Genomic DNA, 20,014 nt, shown 5'->3' with positions numbered 1-20,014 from the left:
AACCTCAAAGCAAATAGCCCAAACCTCTTGTAAGAAGAAGAAAAAAATAAAAAAATAAAAAAAAATTCGGATGATTTAAAACCAGAAAAGTCAAGACCAAATCCTACATCATTTATGACAACATACAAAGGAAAAAAAATTGGATATCAAGCAACCAATATAATTCAAACAATAAGCCCGATTTGGATACACAATTCAAATAAAATGAGATGAAATAAGATGAGATATTTTAAATAATAGTGAGATTTTTTTAGTTTAAATGAGATGAAATAGTTTGTAAAAAAATATATTTTTGAATGATGAGATGAGATGAGATAATTTTGACTTTCTAAAATTTAATAAAAGAAAATTCTAAAACCACTTTTGGGTATTCCCAACTGGGATCCCAACTAGTTTTTTTTTTTACTTAATAATTAAGAAATTATTTTTTATTGATGTTGTAAATTTCTCTTAAAAAATATTTAAAAATGATTAAAAAATACATTAAAAAAAAGTAAAAAGAAAAAAAGAAAACACACTGGGCAGGATCCCAGTCAGCATCCCCCATGTGTGGGTGTAGAAGCACTCTTTGATAAAGGGGTGAGCTCCACCAATGATTGAGTAATATTTATGAATATATTAATAAAAATAATATTTATGAGTAATTAAAAAATCTATCATAAATAAATTTAAATCCCAAAATATATTGGGAATTTGTTGGCCGAAATTAATCTATAATTTCAAAAATTAATTTCTCCATTTTAAAAGATATTATTCTTAAAGATATTATTATTTTAAAAAGTAATTTAAATCCTAAAATATATTGAGAAGTTGCAAGCAGAAATTTATAATTTCTCTTTTTATAAGATATTTTTATCTATTTATTTTTCTATATATAAGAAATTTGTCATTTTTTATTCTAATTATAAATTATAATAATTTTGATTATTGTAATAAATAAGTATATTAATTATGTTGTAGATTTTTTTAAAAATAATTTATTAATTTTGAATTTTCTAATAAAATCCCAAAATGCACTTCTATTCAATACTCACAAAATTATCAATTTCTTTGTGAAAATATATTATTCTAATAAGAGTAATTCTACATACAACCGTGAAGTGCGTAACCGCCGCGTAATCTCTTTGAAAAAGAATGGGGTCCACTATTAAAAAATTAATTTTTTTCATGTGGGTCTCATGTTTTATTCATTTTTTTCAAAGCGATTACGCGACGGTTACGCAATTCACAGTTGTAAGTATATTTTCTCTTCTAATAATAACTTATTGATTAGTCTATTTTAATCACAAAGGCTTTTTTTTTTTTTTTTTACTGTATGAGATTCTTTTTTATTGTTTATGTCAGAAATTAATGAGATGAGTTTGAAAATTTAGAGATAAAAAATAGAGATGTGAAATTAACCGTTTGGATAGGCAAAACTATCTCATCCTTACATACGAGATGAGATAGTTTCATCTCATTTGGCAAACCAAACTGGGCCTAAATTTGCCTCAAATATGTTATCAATTTGAGATAATTAAAACTACAAACAAATAACACCAAATTCCTAGCAAGAAACACCACCAGAACATCATACATGAAAATAAGACAATAATGTGATGAGATGGAAAGCAAAATAATCAAATTCATATACTTTTTCAGCAAATTTGGGCTTTGATCTAGTTCTTTTGGTTTGAGAAATCAAACTGAAAGAATGGGAACCAAACCTATGAAATGCATCAATTAAAAGAGAAAAAAAAACACAGCAACGTGATGACATCCAAACAAAAAGAAAAAAAAGAACTACGAGCAAGTGGATCGAAGTTAAATGAAGAAAAATTGAAAGATAAAAAACTTAAAAAATCTATGCATAGTACAATTCAAACTTTAAATTTGCTTCAAACATGTCATTAAAATGAGGAACATTTTATATAACAGACTTGAAAGAATCTTATTTATACCAAGAAAAATTAATTTTATAGTAAAAATGCAAATATAAAATTGAAACTGTAAATTTGATTCAAATATGTCATTAATCAAACGTTAATAAATAAATTATTGAAATACAAAAAAAAATTACATTTACAAACTAAACAACCTTTAAATATAAACAGAAAAGTAAAAACACACTCAACTGACACAGATGGACTGACACAAGTTACATCTCCCATCAAAGAAAATACAAAATGTCAAAAACAACAAAACATGAAAAAAAAAATCTAGCTTTTCACAAATTTTGAAATCACACAAAAACAAAAAACAATTTCCCGAAAGAAGAGACATCACACAAATCTTAAAATCACAAATTTTCCAACGACAAAAAAAAAAAAAAAAAAATACACACACTAGATCTATTTATACATAAACATGCAAATCACAAAACCAAAAATAGCTACTCCCCAGATGATCAATATAAAATAAGAAAAAATTTGACAAAATGAAAGAAAAAAAAAAAGAACATTGCATGAAAAAAAATTATATTGTGTCACAAATATGAAAATCACACAACAAAATCCTCAACCTAGTCGATCTATTTCTCCACAAATCTATAAATCACATAACCAAATAAAGCTACAACCCAATTGATAAAAAAAAAACCAAGACGAAATATGAAAAAAAAAAAAAAACACATCAAATAACCCAAAAACATATATTTTTTCACAAATTTACAAATAACAAAAACGGAAAACAGAAAGCCCACAACATACAAACAAACTACATGCAAAAGGAAAAAATCTACATTTTAACACGTGTGCAAATCACACAACCAAAAAAACCTTTAATCCACAACATGTGAAAATTAGAACATCGACATCAAAGAAAGAAAAACAAATTGAGCTTGGATTTACAACAATATGAAAATGAAAATGAAAAAATCCACAATATGCAAACCCAAAACATGCAAACAAAGAAAAAAAATTATTTTTACACAAATCTACAAATCGAAAGAGAAAAAACCAACAAACGAAAGTAAAATATAAAAAATTCACAACATGCAAACAAAGAAAAAAAAATCTATTTTCCTACAAATCTCCAAAGTTGAAGAGAGAAAATGAACGCAGAAAAACCAAATCAACAGGGAAGACGCATAGAAGAGAGAAGAGAAAAAGAACAAACTACAATCCTTGCAAAAAAATCAACCTAAACGAGATGAAAGTTAAAAAAAAATACTTCGAAAACAAACTTGAGGGGAGAAAACTAACACACGAAAATGAAAAGAAGAGAGAAGCCACAAGGAGGATGTAGAGAAGAGAGAAGACGAAGAGAAGAACTGACAAATTGTAAACAATAAAAAAAAAATTGATGTCTACCCAAGAAAAAAGCCCTAAATCCCCGGAAACATAAATTCAAAATTATAGAAGAGAGAGGAAAGAAGATTAAAAAAAAATAGATATCAAAAGATACACACAGCTGACACGGACAGAATAACACCAATTACATCTCCTAACACAGAGGATTGACACAAGTTACATATTCTATAAGGTAACCCAATGAAGATGAAAATATAATATAAATTTTTAAGAAGATGAAAATATAAAATTATAACTTGTAAATTTTCTTCAAATGTGCTTCTGTAGAAAATAAAAGTAAAGAAAAAAAAACCTACAACAGAGTTAATCAACAGAAAAAATAAATAAAAGCTTGAACGAAATCAAAGAAAAAAAGCAACACAACATGAAAAAAAAAACTCTAGCTTTTCACAAATTTTGAAATCACACAACTAAAGAAAATAAAATGCCCAAAAGAAGAGAGAACACACAAATCTTGAAATCACAAATTTTGTATCACCCACAAAAAAATGAAAGAAAAAAAAAGCACTGCATGGAAAAAAATTGTATTTTGTCACAAATTTGAAAACCACACAACCAAAAAAAAATTTCAAGGTAGTCGATCTATTTCTCCACAAATCTGTAAATCACACAATCAAAAAAGCTACAACCCAATTGATAAAAAATATTGACGAAATGAAAAGAAAGATAAACACATTAAACAACGAAAAAATCTATTTTTCACAAATCTGCAAATAAAGAAAACAAAAAATAGAAAACTCACAACATGAAAACCCACAATGTACAAACAAACAACATATAAGAAAAAATTCTATTTTTTCACAGATATACAAATCACACAACCAAAAAAAAGTTTTAACCCAGTCAATCAATAAAATTTGAAGATGACAAATCTGAAAACTAGAACATTGACATCAAAGAAGGAAAAAAAAAAAAACTGAGCTTGGATTTACCACAACATGAAAACGAAAAGAAAAAAAATCCACAACATGAAAACCCAGAACATGCAAACAAAGAAAAAAATATATATTTTTACCCGAATTTGCAAATCGGAAGAGAGAAAGCCAACGAACGAAAACAAAAAATCCACAACATGCAAACAAAGAAAGACCACTAAAGGCAAAGAAAAAGAAAAAAGAAACCCACATATTTTGTTCAGAAATCTGGAGACCAAAAATCCATCTAGAATCCTCAAACCAGGATCAACAGCATGAAAAAAAAAAAAAAAAAAAAAAAAGAAGATGCATAGAAGAAATAAGACGAAGAGAGAAAGAAGTTTGGTTTCAAAGAGAGAAGATGTAGAGGAAAGAGAATATGCACACTAAAGAGAAGAGACTAAAAGAGAAAACAAGAAGATAAAGCTGACCATCAGCCAACCCTTTGACGCACCTGCACCAAAAGACCAAAACTCCCTCACTTAAACAAACACAAAAGAACAAAACAGAAGGATAGAAAAAACACAACATGACACACATAGACTACATACACGGACGACAACAAAAATATTGTTCACAGGTATCCTCACTTATTATTATAGAATAGATATATATATTAAAAAAAATTAATAAAAAGACGTGGTTTTGTTTTAGGTTAAAATTTGAAATAAACATTCTCGTGCCGTACACATATTTCCTTTCTCTCTCTTTTCTTTCTATATATGTTTCGCCTCATTCTTTTGCCATTGCTGCTCAATCTCTCAAATTCTCTCCCCATGCCCATGTGATAAGTCACGATGGACAAACATTCCTTAAGCCAATCCGCGAACCCGACATTTAGACAAGATCACCGCCCACGCAAGACAGGATTAGGGCTCGAGACTCTCAAACAGTTATCTTGGAGTTCAGAAACCATGTTGAACGCTCAAAGATGACCCTCTACCTTCATTTCCTAATCGATTAACATGTTGAACTTTGCACTCCTCAAACAACTGCATAAGTTTTTTTGTTTCTTGCACTAAGACTCATTGTGGGGCATAAGAGACACTGCTATCTTGGAGTTCAGAAACCATCATCAAGCGATCACTTTCAATTATAAGCTTCCCAATACCCATATTTGCACATAGTTGTAGACCACAGAATATAGCAAGGATCTCAACAGTGGCAGGATCTAAAACCTCCTCTTCCCATTTACTAGCTGCCAACACCACCTCCCATTTTGTATCTTTGAGAATGATCCCCACACCAGCCTTATTTTAATCATAAAACATTGCACCATCTATGTTTAGTTTTAAAAAATCTGCTGGTGGGGGTACCCACCTATAGCTTGGCTGCTTCTGAACACCTAGGATAGACCTCATGACCTTAGGGACTTTTTTCATAGAGAGAACAAAATCAACCACCTAATATGGTTCCTTACGTACTTTTTCATGTACCATTTTATTTCTTCTAAACCAAAAGCTCCATGCAAGTAGAGTAAACCTGGTCAGCTCCTCTATAGTGCCTTCTTCCTTTACTCGCATGAACACTTCCTTCACTGGCATGTTCTAATTCACCCCTTGCAGAAGAGGGACATAATTGAACCTGAATGCTTGGACAGTGCAGAAGGGCGTGTGATAAATCCTCCATCTTGTCTTTGCAGAAAAAGCATTTATCATCCACATCAATCTGTCTTTTCTTGAATTTTTCAAAGTTGTAAGGTTATCCCTACATGCTCTCCATGCAAATCCTTTAACTTTGTTGGGAATCTTTTAACTTCCATAGAGTAGACCACAATGAATGTTGGATCCTAACATTCGAGAATTCCCCCATGTTCTCACTTTTGGTAGCTCTAAAGAATCTGTAAGCACTTTTAACACTAAATTTACCACTCTTCTTCTGATCTCAAATCTATTTATCCTCAATATCACTTAGTCTCAAATTAGTCTTGACGATCACATTTTGCTACATTTGGATTAAATAGAGTTTTGACTTTCCTTACATCCCACCATTTTGTGTTGTCATCAATCAGTTCTTCCACTTTAATCTCATCTGAAATAATTTCTGCACCTGCTGGTTCCCTTTCCAGAATTGAATAACCAGGTACCCAGATTCTAAAGTATTTACATACTAATTGTACGTACATAATCTAAAATCATAATTTCAAAATTTCAAGTCCAAAGGTGAAAGACTCGAGGAGTGGGTTACATGATCACGAGTGGGTAGGTTCTGTTGGTTTTTAAATTTAGAAAAGATTAAAATATTTAATATATAATAAAAAAATAATATAAACCATTATTATTATTCAATATATTGATTTGATTATCTCAATTTAAATAAAAATATATCATGATCATTTGAACTAATGCATACCTCTTAAAAATAAAAATCTTACCGACCAAATAAAAAGTTACGTCTTTTGATAAATTAAAAACTCTTTTAATATATTTTCTAATATTTAAAAAATTATAACTCTTTTATTTTATATAAATTATAATTTTTTATAAATATCATTTCATTTAAATAAATTAAAACTTTTTATAAATATCTTTTCATTCTTACAAATATCATTTTATTTTTTACAAATATGAAACCTCACCTATAAATTTATTTATTCTAAATTCTCTACAACATTTAAAAAAATACTTCTTTTTTTTATCTTTTTTTTTTTAGACTTTAACTATTTTATATTGAATTCGAAAATTTCCTTTTATGAGCACCAATGAAAAGATTAATTGAAACCGACCCTATTGTATATTAATAATAGACTATCAAAAAATCTAGCATATATTTAAATTTGAAAGCGACAAAATCTATTCTAAAAAAAGACATCTATCACAACATTCATCAATATCTAAGTTCTCTATTTCTAATTTATTTTTATTATTTTACATATTCTCTAATTTATAAAATATTTTCAAATATTTCACTGTATACTAAAATAATGATAAAAATTATATTGTAAGCAAATAAAGCTCAAGTATGCAAATGAAGTTTTACATTTTCATTTTTTTAGGTTTAACTCGATCATGATTGTGGGATTAGCAGGATCTGATGCTTCTTCTTAACAGGTAGTCACGGCGAATTTTAATACTGAACAGTGATTTAAATAAAGAAGATCTACATGACCACTGCTCTAGCTTGCAGTTGCAATAATAGTACAACATTAGGTACTACGCGTACACTCCAAATAACTCCACGAACAATGACGCGAACCACTCAGAAACAACCTTCCGAACACAAATCGGACTCGAAAACATCCTTAAAAATTCAAACCCTTCACATACAAACTCGACACAGACATAAAAAACGCAATATATACTGCTAGCTTCTATGTAGATCCACCTGTCGCATCGGAGAGATGACACTATCTTGCTTTGGCTAATTAGATTTAGCCAGAAATTTCTATGGCCTTGACTTCTGCCTTCTTGACTTCCTCTTTCGGGACAGTCACAGTCAAAACCCCATTCTCCATTGAAGCCTTAATCTGATCCATTTTTGCGTTCTCCGGCAGCCTGAACCTCCGCAGGAACTTACCGCTGCTACGTTCCACCCTATGCCAGGTGTCGTTCTTGTCTTCCTTCTCCACGTTCCTCTCCCCGCTTACCTGAAGAACTCTGTCGTCTTCAACCTCTACCTTCACTTCCTCCTTCTTAAGTCCCGGGAGATCGGCCTTGAACACGTGGGCTTCTGGGGTCTCCTTCCAGTCGATCCTGGTGTTGGCAAACGCAGAATTTTCGCGAGAAAACTCGGAGAAAGGGGTGGAAAATGGAGAAGGGAAAGGAAAGTCCCTGAATGAGTCCCAAAGGTCGAGAGCGAAGGGATCGGAGTCTCGTCGGCCACCAAAAAAGCTTGGAATAAGCGACATGGTTACTTTGCTTGCTTTGGTGCTGAGTGGACTTGAGTGTGAGGTATTAAATCGAGGCGAAAGAGAGATTGGTTGCTGAGTATTTTAACAGAGAAGATGCTTTTCAGATAACTCCACGATGAAAGGCTACATGACAGACTCCCATACTTATAGTACTTGGAAGGGACATTCTAGGACTTTCCGGACCTTATCTCGTTGTTGATATCAATAAGTTTGGCACTTTGATGGACGAAGTTTCTAGCATTCTTCCCAACGTTACCTGTGGACCTAATAATGGCCCAAAAAATAGGATACAACTTCCGGTCAAAAGCTATGGAAACCTAATTGTGGAGGGCCCAAAACCATGAATCAGTGGCGCATTTAGCTCGGGCAGGTACGAGGTATAAAATAAAATATAAAATTTTTATCTTATTTTATTTTTTTATTATATTTTTTTAAAATTTTTATATAAAATATAATAAATAATTTAATTTTTTTAAATCTCAATACATTTTTTTTAAATCTCAAAACAATAATAATATTAAAATTTAATATTTTAAACTTTAAAATAAAATATAAAATTTTCATCTCATCTCCAAACCTACCTAATTTGGTCAGTATGATGATAACTTGGGTCCACAAAGTTTAGCATAGATTTATTAAAAAATTTATGTACAATTATTTTGATCTATTTTTTATATATTTTATTAATATAATTGATCATGTTAATTTTTTTAATATAAAATAATTATTTTAATCAATTAGAGTAGTAGTGGAGTACATAAAAAAAAAAGATGCAAAAAGTGATTGGAAAAAAAAATCCAATGCTCCTACGTACAGATGAATTGGCGCACTCTCTGTGCATCCCTAACGTCAGAAGTTATATTATTTAAAAAATAAAAAATAAAAAACAAAAGAACATTACCGCCACTGAAATCTCCATCTCTTCTTTTCAAATTTATTCCCATCTCTTTATGCCTCTCTCCCTCTCTCTCTCTCCAATCTAGAAAAATCTCGTAGGTTTGCATTTTGAAGTCTGAACACATTTTCCTGGATTTTGCTTCAAATCTACCGCTCTGATGCACTGATAGGAATTCGGGTTTCTCAAATTTACAGCTTTATTCCCTATCTTACAACAACGCTCCAAATATTCTCTCCGGCTCATCCCTAAAGTACAAATTTGAGTCACATTGCATCGTAGCTTAGGTTTAACCAGCAGCTCAAAGCGTCTAGCCCCTTCTAAAAAGAATCCTAATTTTCAAATTCAACTTGGTGATTTTATCTAAGAATGCTTTTATTTAAGTGATTTTTTGATTTCTAGGATTCAGAGTTGCCGGACTGGTCAATCAGTGCCCGAACGAGCAACTGCAAGCATCATGATGAGTGCATGAATCACACCTATGCAAATCAGAATTCCTTAGATTTTCACATTTCAAAGAGACCGAGATTCTCATCCCATTTTCATTTAATTTCATTAAATTCCCCCTTCCCATTTTCGTCTCTTGCTCGTCCACCAACCCCTCATTTTGCAAGACCAAAATGCAACGTTTCCTGTTTTAGAGTTAGGGTAGGTGGGGTTTTCACTCCCGCCCCGGTAGGCAGGGTGCGGGATGGATTCTCAATCCGTCCTGCCTCTTTTCACTTAAAAAAAATACTACATTTATTTTATTTAAAAATTATTTATAAGTGCAAAAATAATTAAAGATACATTTTTAAATCCAAATTATAAATTGAAATTATATAAATATGACTATAATTTCAAAACTATGTAATCTTTAATTTTGCTAGTACATATCATGTACAAATTGTAGTGTATTAATTTTGAAACTATGTAGTTTTTAAATTTCTCAATACATATTTTGTGAACAAGTATAACAAATTGTAATATATATTTATATATCCACAATTTGTAAAATATAAATATATATTTATGTTTATATATATGTATATAATATATATATAAATGGGGGCGGGGGCGGGGCGGAGTTGGGCCCTCCCCATCACCCGCCCCCGCTAGGAGCCGCATGGGCGGAGAGGGGTTGTCCGCCCCGCCATGCGGGGGCGGAGTGGAAGCGGAGCGGGATAGCGGGGGTGGGGCCCTGCTGCCCACCCCTAATTGAAACTCATATTTTCTTTATTTTTTGTGTGACCACAAAAATTAGGGTGTTTTAATTAATTTATTATTATTATTATTTATTTTATTCTTTTTTTTTTATTATTCTCTTGGGGCCCAATGGGTTATTGTTGGTTAGAAGGCTTGTTTTATTTGTGTAGTGTACTGTTGGCCAGCTTGGTCTTCCCACCGTCAACAACCTCCTAGTGCCGTCCCCTAGGATTCTCTCTCTCTCTCTCTCTCTCTCTCTCACACACACACACACACTATCTGTCGCTCTGTACGTCATCAATCCAGCAAGCTGTGGCCGTCGTCCACCACGTCGTGACCTGCACCCCGTCAGTAAGCATCTATCCTTTTTCCTCTCCCTCGAATCCCCCTTCTCGTATCCTTAGGAAGTCTTTCGACCTAGTGCCGTCGTGAGCCACCGCAGTCAGCTGCGATTCAGTGGTTGTACAACCAACCCTGGCCTTCCCCTTCCCACTCCCATCATTTTTTTCCTTTGAAACAACCCAACTAGTGAGCTAAGGCCCACGTTTGGCCATTGCCCCATTGTGCTCCTCCACCCTCCACCGCGAGAATCTCTCAATCACCTATTAGCACCCTAGATCTGACCTCCTTTCCTAGAAAAACCAACAAAAAGCCCTATGTTTCGTGTGGATCCGTCACTACCACCTTGCACCGCCATTGCCCCACAGCTGCTCTGCCACTTTTGGTGTCACCTTGGTGAGCCAAAGCTGCTTCAAGTTGTTTATTTTAGTTTCTGTTCTATTTGCTAACTGTTTGGTGTCAGTCCGCGTAGCAACACGCGCACTAGTCCAATCGCGAGACCCCATAGACCGACGCACACTTGATCATCTAGATTTTCAGTCTGCGTCGTAAGTAACTCTCCAGCATGACCCTTGAGTTCAAGATGTGAATTTATCACTAACTCTGTTTGCAGTCTGCTTGTGTTAAGAAGGGCTTTGGGCCCAATGAATTGTTGGGCTCGATATCATAGTAGTGGTTGGGAATTGAGCCATGGGCCATATGGAGGATGGGATTATGCATGTAGCTTAGTTTGTGAAACTGTGAATATTGTGATTGTTATGATGTTGTATATTGTCTGATGTGTTATGTCATGTCATCCCATATATTGCTTATCTTGCATTTGTAGTTTTACCCTAATTACTATTTGTACGTTTAAATGTGTTGCGTTATGCCATGTTGTGTGAATTGAAAACTGGGTTTTCGTGTTCTGGTGATATCATGTGGATGTGTGCATATCACGACCCCAAGTCAAGATAGGACATTATTTCAGTGGAGCTCTTGGACGAGATGGTAAAGCTCTCGTGCCAACTCTGTGGCCCTTCTACTAGCGGGGGCTAGAGGATGCCTGGTTATGTATGTGCCCGGCTCAGAGCTGGGTTTTGCTTGTTACGAAATCAAATACACCGACATTACTCGTGATGTGACAAAGGAAGGCAGGGCGTGCGCATGGTCAATAGGGGAGACCATGGTGCATGCGTAATAAAATGATTGTGTTTTGGGCTAAAAGTGGGGCTACTATGCCGCCCCACTCTTACCGTTGGGCGTACTGTCCAGTGATTTTTTTTTTATATATTTTTAATACATTTAAATATTTTTAAAAAATAAAAAAATATACCAATACACTTAAAATCACTTCTTTAATTACTAAGTAAAAATAAAAATAAAAATTTGACCAGCGGTCAAAGTGGGGAGGTAAAGTAGTTTTATTCTTTGGGCTAAATGGGTTTTTGGCGTGAGTGTTCTGTTTAAGGCTTCGTTTGGATCTCAAAATAATCTCAACTCATCATTACAACTTTTTCAAATCCCAATACAAAATATAATAAACAATTCAACTTTTTCAAATTTCAAAATAATAATAATATTAAAAATAATATTCTAACAATATTTTATCATCTCAACTCAACTCAACTCAACTCACTTCAACATCCAAACACAACCTAAATGTCTTATTTTGGAAAATGATGGAAGAAATGATATTGTGGTCTTTGGTTTGTATGGCTGCTTTATTTTGTTGGTTGTATAAATGCATGTTTTAAATTCTTGGTTGTGCATGTTGATTATTTACTGAGATTGCGAAATCTCACTGTGGTATTCCTACCTACGGTTCCATAACCGTAGACCTTGATGCAAAGGGAGAGTTTGAGCCGGAGGGTGCCGGAAGGGTGATTGCTAGAGCTTTCTATTTTCTCCCATATTTGTCGTGGGATTTATTATCGCTTTATTTATATTTTTAGCCGGATGACTGTATAACCTCTTAGAGGATTATTACTTTTTGGGTGATACTGTTTAAAATTTTCTGGTACTTAGCTTTGACCATCCTTTTTTTGTTCTGTGGCATTATTTATGTTGCACAAATATTGGATGTTTGCATACACTAGCACTTCGCAATGGGGTGTGTGATCCGTATAGTCATCATCCCGATATCACGACTTCTACCAAATCACACATGGAAGTCGAGGGCGCCACATTTTTTCTATTTTTCTGAGTGTTGCTTACGTGAATTAGGTAATGGAGGAAAGGAAAGCAGAATTTAATACTGAAAATACAATTGAAATAGAAAGATTGTAAATTGTATGAATTTTATTATCAAAATATAAACATCGCTCAAAAAAATTAACCACCTTAATCCCAATTCATCAAGCGGGACCTCCAAAGTTTTGTAATCTGTTAAGAATCGGGGTTAAGCCCATCTGGGGTCATTAGCTCCTACACATGAAGCGAACTGTTAGTAACGATAAAAATAAAAATAAAAAAACAAAATTGAAATTAATCACACACTGCACAAGACATGGCCAAATCGGAGCTTCATGGCTCAAGCGACAAGAGTCACTAAAAATCAACCAAAAAACTACAACGGGTTTTTTTCGGATCATGTTATCAAGTTGGACCGTCACAACTATAACCAAGCTACGCACAGAGACCCAACACAAACGAGTGCAAAGAAAGTATGTGATCACTTTCTGGCTGCATATATGTTTAGTTCGTCGAAAATGCTGTATGACTCCCAAATTAATGTGCGCATCAAATATGTTCATTCGTATATTTTAATTTTTTCTTAATAATTAAGAAAGTAATTACTAATAAATTTACTTTTTTTCCTTACTGATTAAAGATGCTTAAAAAATAAAAAATATTTAAAAAAAAAAAGGGAAAAAAAATCTATTTACGTACACTAGTATGCATATTTGGTAAGGGTGTTGAATCGGACCGGATTTTTTCCGGATCCGGTCCGAAACCCGGAAATCTTATTTGGAGTGATGTGCACCCTAGCTTTGTCCTTAGTTCATACAGTGTATGTGTAAATGTATTACGTACAAAGATACTGGTGCAAAGCATTGGTACAAATCAGGCCTCTCTCAATTGTTATAAATAAATAAAAATCGGACTTCCATCTGCGAATTATGTGCTCAGAAACCACGCATTATTCATTACCAGTTTCTTCGTTCTAATATTCCTTCTTTTCTTTTCTTTCTTTGTTTAAGAGAAACTATCATCATTAATTTATATCTATAAACGAATACATTTTGAAATGTCTCCATATCAAACATGATATTATAAACCAAAATAATGCATTCGGAATTCCACCAGTACACTTTTTCCTTTTGTAATTATTCTGATTTTTATTATTGTTGATATTCTCCAAGAGACAATACTCTATGTCTAAACAGAGATTTAACATTACCCTTCATAGAAATAGAGGACTCAACCTCTACAAATGAACGTCCAGGAGACGAAACTTTTTTTTTTTTAATTTTAATTAACAATAAAGAAATCAAAAAGGAAAAAAAAAAAAAAGAAGCAATAACATAGATGCGAAAAAAGGACGGATCATAGTTTGGATCAATTCTGAGAGACTTCGAAATCTATGACGGCTTGTGAAGACAATACACTTATCTCTTTTCAGCCACAAAAGTCAAATATAAAAAGTTTGGTGGTGGCAAGTCCAATGATTTGACCGGTGTTGAGAAAAACTGCAGGAAGGTGTGGCGCGTGAGGACTATGCGTAGATGTGGGCGGTTCGTGAGAACCACGAGCGATGATTTTCACAAAACTGCCACTTTCAAGGAGTGTAAATCGGTCCGGTCTGATCCGGGAGGTGATGAACCGAAATTTTTGGCCCATCATTTTTTCCAGACCGAACATCCCTAGGGACTAGATCGAATCGGTTCGGTCAGTCCAGCCCAATTATTTTTTTAAAATAAATTAATAAAAAAAATTTATTTAAAATACTAAGTTAAAATTAAGTGAATTATTAATGTGGATTGTGTAACTAACTCAATAAAAATATTTTTATATGGTTAGTGATAATAAATTAGATGAAAATTACATTCTTAACTTATATAATTACTATATAATTAGTTAATTGATGTTATACATTAGTTAATTGATAGAATATTAATTTTTTAATAATATATTTAAAATTTTATATTTTTATTAGTTATAGGTTAGATGAAAATTACATAATTAATTATACAATTATTATATAAATAATATTTTTTTTTTAATTCAGCTAGTCCGGTCTGGGGTGGGAAACCCCTGGACTGGGATCGAACCGAAAATTCTCGGTCCTCTATTTTAGGGATCAAGATTGACCAGTCTTGGTTCTGAGTTGGTCCAGTTCGATCGGTTTCTCCGGTCCGAACCGACCAATTTTCACCCCTACCACTTTTTTGAGATCGATTTTCAATCTGTAAATCTACTTGTGTCACGCGTGTCTCTCGAGAGTTGCCAGAAAGCTGTAAATTTATCTTTTTTACTTTAAAAAAATGTAAAAAAAAATTTAGTAAAAAAAATTTTGATAAATAAAATAAGTGAATAGAAGAAAGATGGAATAATAGGGAAGAGGAGGAAGTGCAGGCCTGCTCCCCCTCTAGAGAAAATCAAATATAGTCATTGATTTTCTACGGGAGGTAGAGAGAATAATATTCCTTTTTTTTTTTTCATCCATATAATATTTTCTCTTATATTCTGTTGATATATACTACTTTTATTAGAATACTATTATTTATTTACTTCCTTATTTCACTCACCTCTTTTCCTGTACATAAGTCATCTTAATGCACATAATATTAATTTTAGAAATTATAAAACTCTTTTAATTTCTGTTTTTACTTATTTTCTTCAAGGCATCAAAGTCAAGTTTTGATTTTAAATTCTAACCCTATACTCTATTTAATTTAATTAAATATTTATCGTATTAAATCTACTTATTAAAAAAGAGTTTGACCTACCCACAATGAGATTGTTAATAATATAATATAAATAAATAAAAAGAAATTTTATTTACAGTCTCCACTTGGAGACTGTATGTACAGGCCCTTCATTAAATGAAAAAAAACAACATTTCAAGAAGAATAATTTTGTAATTTTTAAAAAAATTAAAGATAAAATTACTTAAACTTGTATTGCAGTTTCCAAATAAAAACTGTATCTAGCATTATAAATAAATATATATCTTTCTTATCACTTTATGATTTTACATTATACGAAAGGCAAAGATTCGTTGTAGACTCTTTGCACAATATTTTCGGCATTTTTTTTTATGTCTTCCCAACATTTGAAGGCTTCAACGGCAGGTTGGGTATTTATAAATACTCGGTGGGCGTTCTAGTCCTTTCCAGAACATTATTGGTGGCCTCCGCAGTTTGACCAACGTACATTTTCTGGGCATTCGTGGGAACATCACCGGCTGACCCTATAAGTTTGTGGACCCCACAAATGTAATGGGTTGCAAACATTCGTTTAATAAAACATTAGATCTTGCTGTTGTGTATTTTCCTCTTTGGAAGGTCCGCGAAGATGCTGGAAAGTCTTGCGACCAAATACTTAGGCCACGGCCAGAGCACATAGAAGGCGTTAATTGAAAACGAGAACACTCGGGAAAGTACTCGAAGAATCCTTCAGTTCTCGGGAAATCACTCGAAGAATCCTCCACAAATCTATAAGTCTGAGAGCCCATTTTCGTGTTTTTCAAACTTGTAAGAATTCCTGAGTGATTTTTGTAATCTTTCTCAACTCAATCTTAGTCGATTGCTCTGCTTCCATACGTAAGTGTCAAAGAAAACAACTGAAGATGTCGTTGGTTCCAAGTTCATTTTGTGGCAGACGAAGCAATGTCTTCAATCCATTCTCGCTCGAAATATGGGATCCCTTTAAGAATTTTCCACTCGCTTCTTCTTCTCTATCAGGATCTCAGTTTGCGAGGGAGAATTCTGCTTTCGTCAATTCTCGCGTGGATTGGAAGGAGACCCCAGAAGCCCATGTGTTCAAGGCGGATCTCCCGGGGCTCAAGAAGGAGGAAGTGAAGGTTGAGGTTGAAGATGACAGAGTGCTTCAGATAAGCGGGGAGAGGAATGTGGAGAAGGAAGACAAGACCGACACTTGGCACAGGGTGGAGCGCAGCAGTGGCAAGTTCTTGAGGAGGTTCAGGCTGCCAGAGAACGCAAAGATGGATGAGATTAAGGCTGCGATGGAAAATGGGGTTCTCACCATTACCGTTCCCAAAGCGGAAGTGAAGAAACCAGTCGTCAAGGCAATTGAAATTTCCGGTTGAATGTTTAAACTGAGCTTTTTTTCGTTTTTTTTTTTCTATTAATCAAAGCTTGTAAAATAAAATATAGAAGTGGGAAGTGATGAACGTGTGTCGTTGTGTTTCTGAAAGCATGTATTTGTGTATGAAGCGTTCAAGAAAATGTTGCTCTAAATAAATTTTAAACGATTAAGTATTTTAATAGCTGTGTTTTGTTTTTATTTTTTCTTTTGAAGTTTTGAAAAAATCAAATCCATCAGAAGCACCAATTAAAATAGGTATATTTAACATGTAAAAGGACTGGCAAAGAACAGCGAACAAGCTATCAAAATTACAAGTCAGAGCATTTTGGCCTTGAAATTTAGCTTGTTGGGTTCTTATTCCCTGAAAATCAGCTCCCTTGTTTCCTCCAAATACATTGAAATAATATGGAAAGAATAAGCGAAAAAAATAGAAAAAAGAAATTTTCACATCGATAAACAACCAAATAAAAAGATATAGATTTCCAGAGTGGAAAATGTTTACTAATGCACACCTTTTTTGGGGATTAAGAGCATTATCTATGGCTTGCAACTGACGGAGATATATGAGAGAGAGACCGACTAACGGAAAGGGAGAGGAGAGGAAGATGAGAGGGGAGCTCAGAGCATTGACATTTGTTTATCTATATGCAAATATAAATAAATATTTACATAATTAGACTATTAAATTAACTATATTAAATTATAAATATGTAAATATTTTTATATTTATAAACAGTGCCAATATATCTTTACAGATGAACTGTTCACTCTCTAATATATATTTTAATTGTTTTTTTCTCTCTTCCCAATCTACATCTTTGTAATGAGTGCTAATTGCAAGATATAAAAAAAGTTAATTAATTTTAGGAAAAAAATTAATAATAATATTATTATTTTAACTTAAAAATGCATAGTCTAATATAAAAAATTTTCTTGAATGATAAATACTATCGATTTTGCATTTACATATAGATAAACTAATGTCAATGGTCAATGCTATTATGTAATTGGTTTTAATTGCAAATTATATAAAAATAAATAAATAAGTATATAATAATAATAATAACAATAAATATTTTATTCTTATTTTGACTAAAAAATACTTAATAAAATGTGGAAGTTTTGTTTCAATGGAAAAGGCAAGCTCCAAAATTTTTAACTTTTTAAACAAAAATCAAGTTTGCACTAATAGCAGACTTTCCAACATTTTTACTTTATGCATGATATTCATAAATAACGCATACAATAAGTTCTGAAAACTGGAAATTAGCAAAATATAGCAGTAATAAAGGAATTTGGATTAGCTGAATATTACGAAAAGCTTGTATCGTCGTTGTCTACTGAGCTAAATTATGCACGTATCGATTTATTGATCGGTAAATTTTTCTCACCTTTCAATCTCTGAATAAAACTAGATGTTGTCTAATATCATTGATAATTGGGTTCACGATCCATTCTTATTGGAGTTTGAATCAACTTCTAGAATTATTTCGAATTCGGAAACCTCTTTTCAAAACAAAGTCAGACTTTTCACATTTTCTCGACAACCAAATGCCCGAAATCTTGAAACCCATATCAAGTCCAGCGCTCAATGCAAAATGATCTATTCCACTTTGGTGCTCAAAGACCACGATAGTGATTCCTTCTTAAAAATGGATGCAGTGAGATTGTGACCCAAAAAGGATTTTTACGATCGAAGAGAGGGAGAGAGAGAGAGAGGCAGAAGGCGGGAGGAGAGAGAGAGAGAGAGAGAGAGAGAGAGGAAGACCGAGTATTCTGTTTTCTTTCTTTCTTTTTTTCCTACGCATTACGACTGCAATAGTCAACTATCGATTGTAGCTAGCAAAATTGTTCCGGAACAAGAACTCAACACGCCAAATGTCCAGGCCAAATGCTCTTCTAATTTTGGAAACTTGTTCGCTGCTCTTTGCTATTCTGCTTACGTCTTAAACGAGACTTTTTCAAATAGGAACTTCTGATGCATTTGATTTCTCCAAAACTTTGAATGAAACAAAAAACAGCGATTTCTTAAAAGAGAAAAAAAAACACAGCGATTTAAATTTTAAAATACTTGAACGCTTAAAATTTATTTAGAGCAACATTTATACGGACATTTTCTCGAACGGTTCGTATACAAAATATTAGCAGCTTAAATTGATTACACACGGTTTTCAAAACACAAAGACACACGTATAGTCACTTCCCACGTCTATATTTTATTTTACAAGCAATAATTATTAGAAAAAAAGACGAAATAAGGTCAGTGACAATACGGGAGACGACTCCTAAAAACTTCAACCAGAAATTTCAATGGCCTTGACGTCTGGTTTCTTCACCTCTGCTTTGGGAACGGTGACAGTGAGAACCCCATTTTCCATGGCAGCCTTAACCTGATCCATTTTTGCGTTCTCTGGCAGCCTGAACCTCCTCAAGAACTTGCCACTGCTGCGCTCTACCCTATGCCAGGTGTCGGTCTTGTCTTCCTTCTCCACATTCCTCTCCCCGCTTATCTGAAGCACTCTGTCGTCTTCAACCTCAACCTTCACTTCCTCCTTCTTGAGCCCCGGGAGATCCGCCTTGAACACATGGGCTTCTGGGGTCTCCTTCCAATCCACGCGAGAATTGACGAAAACAGAATTCTCCCTCGCAAACTGAGATCCTGATAGAGAAGAAGCAGAGAGTGGAAAATTCTTAAAGGGATCCCATATTTCGAGCGAGAATGGATCGAAGACATTGCTTCGTCTGCCACAAAATGAACTTGGAATCAACGACATCTTCACTTGTTTTCTTTGACAATTACGTATGGAAGCAGAGCAATCGTCGATTGAGTTGAGAAAGATTTCCAAAACCACTCAGGAATTCTGACAAATTTGAGAAGCACGACAATGGGCTCTCCGATTTATAGATTTGAGGACGATCCTTCGAGTGATTTCACGAGAACTGAAGGATTCTTTGAGTACTTTCTCGAGTGTTCTCATTCTCTAATAACGCCTTCTTCGTGAACCTTCCAAAGAGGAAACACATCAGCAAAATCTACGTGTGGGGCGCACATATAAGCAAATTTTGGGTCAGCCAATGATGTTCCCGATAATGCCCATAAAATGTTCGTTGGTCAAACCTCGAAAGCCACCAATATTATGCTCGAAAAGACTAGAAACCCCACGAGTATTTATAAATACCCAACCTGTCGTTGGAGCCTTCTTATCGTTGAAGAACTTGGAAAGCGTTTGAAGTTGTGGAAATCCTGAACTGATCTGCATTAATTGAAACCCACACCAAATCCATAAAT

General features: G+C 33.5%; 3 protein-coding genes across 3 annotated transcripts; 1 reads left to right on the top strand and 2 right to left on the bottom strand.

Moving 5' to 3' along the window:
- Positions 1 to 7,258: 7,258 nt before the first annotated feature.
- On the bottom strand, positions 7,259 to 8,289 carry LOC109014707 (18.5 kDa class I heat shock protein-like). Its single transcript, XM_018997201.2, has one exon. The coding sequence runs from the start codon at positions 8,049 to 8,051 to the stop codon at positions 7,575 to 7,577; it is 477 nt and encodes a 158-aa protein (XP_018852746.1). The 5' UTR covers positions 8,052 to 8,289; the 3' UTR covers positions 7,259 to 7,574.
- A 7,663-nt stretch (positions 8,290 to 15,952) lies between these two features.
- LOC109014708 (18.1 kDa class I heat shock protein-like) lies at positions 15,953 to 16,904 on the top strand. Its single transcript, XM_018997202.2, has one exon. It carries the CDS (start codon positions 16,247 to 16,249, stop codon positions 16,724 to 16,726), a length of 480 nt encoding a protein of 159 aa, XP_018852747.2. The 5' UTR covers positions 15,953 to 16,246; the 3' UTR covers positions 16,727 to 16,904.
- A 1,889-nt stretch (positions 16,905 to 18,793) lies between these two features.
- LOC108998498 (18.1 kDa class I heat shock protein) lies at positions 18,794 to 19,744 on the bottom strand. Its single transcript, XM_018975055.2, has one exon. It carries the CDS (start codon positions 19,497 to 19,499, stop codon positions 19,020 to 19,022), a length of 480 nt encoding a protein of 159 aa, XP_018830600.1. The 5' UTR covers positions 19,500 to 19,744; the 3' UTR covers positions 18,794 to 19,019.
- Positions 19,745 to 20,014: the final 270 nt, after the last annotated feature.

Source organism: Juglans regia, chromosome 14 (genome assembly GCF_001411555.2).
Source record: "Juglans regia cultivar Chandler chromosome 14, Walnut 2.0, whole genome shotgun sequence".
Taxonomy (NCBI): domain Eukaryota; kingdom Viridiplantae; phylum Streptophyta; class Magnoliopsida; order Fagales; family Juglandaceae; genus Juglans; species Juglans regia.
The sequence above is the reverse complement of the archived record's forward strand: the minus strand, read 5'-3'. Positions and strand labels throughout refer to the sequence as shown.

Excerpts from the sequence above, each read along its gene's own strand:
- LOC109014707 (XM_018997201.2), bottom strand. The coding sequence starts at position 8,051 with ATGTCGCTTATTCCAAGCTTTTTTGGTGGCCGACGAGACTCCGATCCC.
- LOC109014708 (XM_018997202.2), top strand. The coding sequence starts at position 16,247 with ATGTCGTTGGTTCCAAGTTCATTTTGTGGCAGACGAAGCAATGTCTTC.
- LOC108998498 (XM_018975055.2), bottom strand. The coding sequence starts at position 19,499 with ATGTCGTTGATTCCAAGTTCATTTTGTGGCAGACGAAGCAATGTCTTC.